At 36.1% G+C, this 2,032-nt stretch overlaps 1 protein-coding gene across 1 annotated transcript in view; it reads right to left on the bottom strand.

Annotated features, from left to right (window-relative positions):
- Window positions 1-1,589, bottom strand: part of LOC110036296 (amino acid permease 5-like) — a 23,027-nt gene extending 21,438 nt beyond the window's left edge. The window contains exons 1-4 of the mRNA XM_020740737.1: window positions 1,429-1,589; window positions 1,111-1,344; window positions 837-930; window positions 2-62 (exon numbers count right to left, since the gene is read on the bottom strand). Coding sequence (XP_020596396.1) covers window positions 2-62; window positions 837-930; window positions 1,111-1,344; window positions 1,429-1,558 — 519 coding nt within the window. The 5' untranslated portion in view covers window positions 1,559-1,589. The remainder of the gene's footprint in view (window position 1; window positions 63-836; window positions 931-1,110; window positions 1,345-1,428) is intronic.
- Window positions 1,590-2,032: the final 443 nt, after the last annotated feature.

Genomic DNA, 2,032 nt, shown 5'->3' with positions numbered 1-2,032 from the left:
TGGAGGTGTGGCGGGGGCTGTCCTCGCCGTTCTTGTGGAAACAGTTTGATCTCTTTATTGCCCTGTTTTCAGGGGGGAAAAAAAAAAAATATTAGGTGGGGTGAAGAAAGATGCCATTTTGATGATATTATGATGCTTAAGTTATAATAATATTATGATTTTATTAAAATATCATCAAATTGTATGTGCAAAATTCACACGTAATATTCATATTCGCTCCTGTTTTATCAATTATATAAGAATTAAATGCAAAAATATCTGGGAAAAAATAAAAAAAAAATGTTTTTGTGGAAGGGGATTTGTGAAGCTGGTAGTTTAAGAGATTTGTTCAGCTTAAAGTGATTAAATTTAATTTGTAATGCGAAGTAATTATTTTAAGATGGAAAGTATTAGTAATGAATCTTTTACAAGAATGTAAGTTCATCTTGAGGAAAACAATGTGTGAAATTCAATAAAAAGGATTTGTCATGTTAAAAAGACCTTTCTCAGAATAATTTCAGTAATTTTTCCGTAATGATTGAGATTAAGGCTGACGGATGACAATTTTGATGAAGATGATGAAGGTGATGATAGGTAGTAATGGCCTGAAATAATTTTTGAATGTGTTTTTTGCTGTGATGAAGGTGATGATAGGTAGTAATGGCCTGAAATTTCTGATTTTTGTGTTTTTTGCTGCAAAAAACAACCTTTTTCTTATAAGACATAAATATAACACCGTTTTACAAAATAAGGTCGATAACATTCTAAAACTTTTTATTTTCTGCTCAAATGTATTCTATTAACATTCTAAACTTCTTCTTCAATAACAAAAAAAACATTTTTTTTTGAATACTCACGTCATGCTAATGGAAGCTGCAACGGTGTACCCAATCGCAGTACCAAAGAGGTTGATGTACTGCATGTAGCTACAGATCTTAACCTTAAACCCACCTGTTCAGAAAAAAATCTCACAAATCAAACAATTATTTCCATAATCTCTCTACTCTCTCTCTCTCAGAATTTAAAGTTCATTTTTATACATGAAATCTCTACTGTGCCGTAAACTGCACACTCATGCAATCAATACAAGCACATTTGCGGACATAAGAGGATCTGAATCAGGGAACTGACCGAGATTGCTCCGGACGACCTCCCTGTAAGTATAATTACGCTTTCCGGTGATGGGATCGCCGGAACGGTAGCAGTCTGCGAGGAGGGAGGAGGTGTAGTATGTAACAAAAGCAAAGATAAGCATTGCAATCGGGCCTGCTATCCATCCTAGCTGAGCAATGGACCAAGCCAGAGACAGAACTCCGGAGCCGATCACCGCCGTGATTATGTGAGAGCTCGCCGTCCACAGCGTTCCTGATCAAGATTACAAATTTATGTCAGGCTAAAGAAAGAGAAGCAGAAAAGAATAGAATTGGGAAACTGTGGAGATGGAGTAACCAGTTCTTCTGGGACGACCATCGTCGTCCATGGAATCAGGGGATAGCTGCTTGTATCCAAGCTCTAGGGACATGTCCATGGAAGAGATGGGCCCTTGCTGCTGATCCTTGCTTGCTTCTTCTGCTCCCATTGTTTCAACTCTTTTGATGGTTTCGTTTGCTGAAATAGTGAAGAGAAGAAGCACGTTGAAACAGAACAAAACAGAGCGAGCATAAAGGAGGGAGATGGGAAAGGGGAAAAAAAATAAAAAAATGATTTTTTTTCAGCTTATTTACATTTATCTGGTTGGTTATTTATGATGAAAAATGCAATTTTTTTGCAGTGTGAGAAAAATTACCAACCAAAGATGCTTTTTGGTGCTGGCAGGATTTGACGCTCAGGTTTAAAAAATCCACCTAGTTGCTAGATTTATTAAAATTTCCTCTTTGTTGGATTTAATAAATCCAGATTTATCATGAATCAAAGGAAAAATATGATTTTTAAATCCAAAATTTCATGAACTCATGCAAGTTGTGCTTTTTATATTTGCTAAATTTAGTAAATTCCATAATCAATCTTGCTAATCGGGACACCCCCATAGTTTATGTCTCTCCCCCCTCTTTCC

The sequence above is a fragment of the Phalaenopsis equestris genome, unplaced genomic scaffold (genome assembly GCF_001263595.1).
Source record: "Phalaenopsis equestris unplaced genomic scaffold, ASM126359v1 Scaffold000002, whole genome shotgun sequence".
NCBI classification, from domain to species: Eukaryota; Viridiplantae; Streptophyta; class Magnoliopsida; order Asparagales; family Orchidaceae; genus Phalaenopsis; species Phalaenopsis equestris.
The sequence above is the reverse complement of the archived record's forward strand: the minus strand, read 5'-3'. Positions and strand labels throughout refer to the sequence as shown.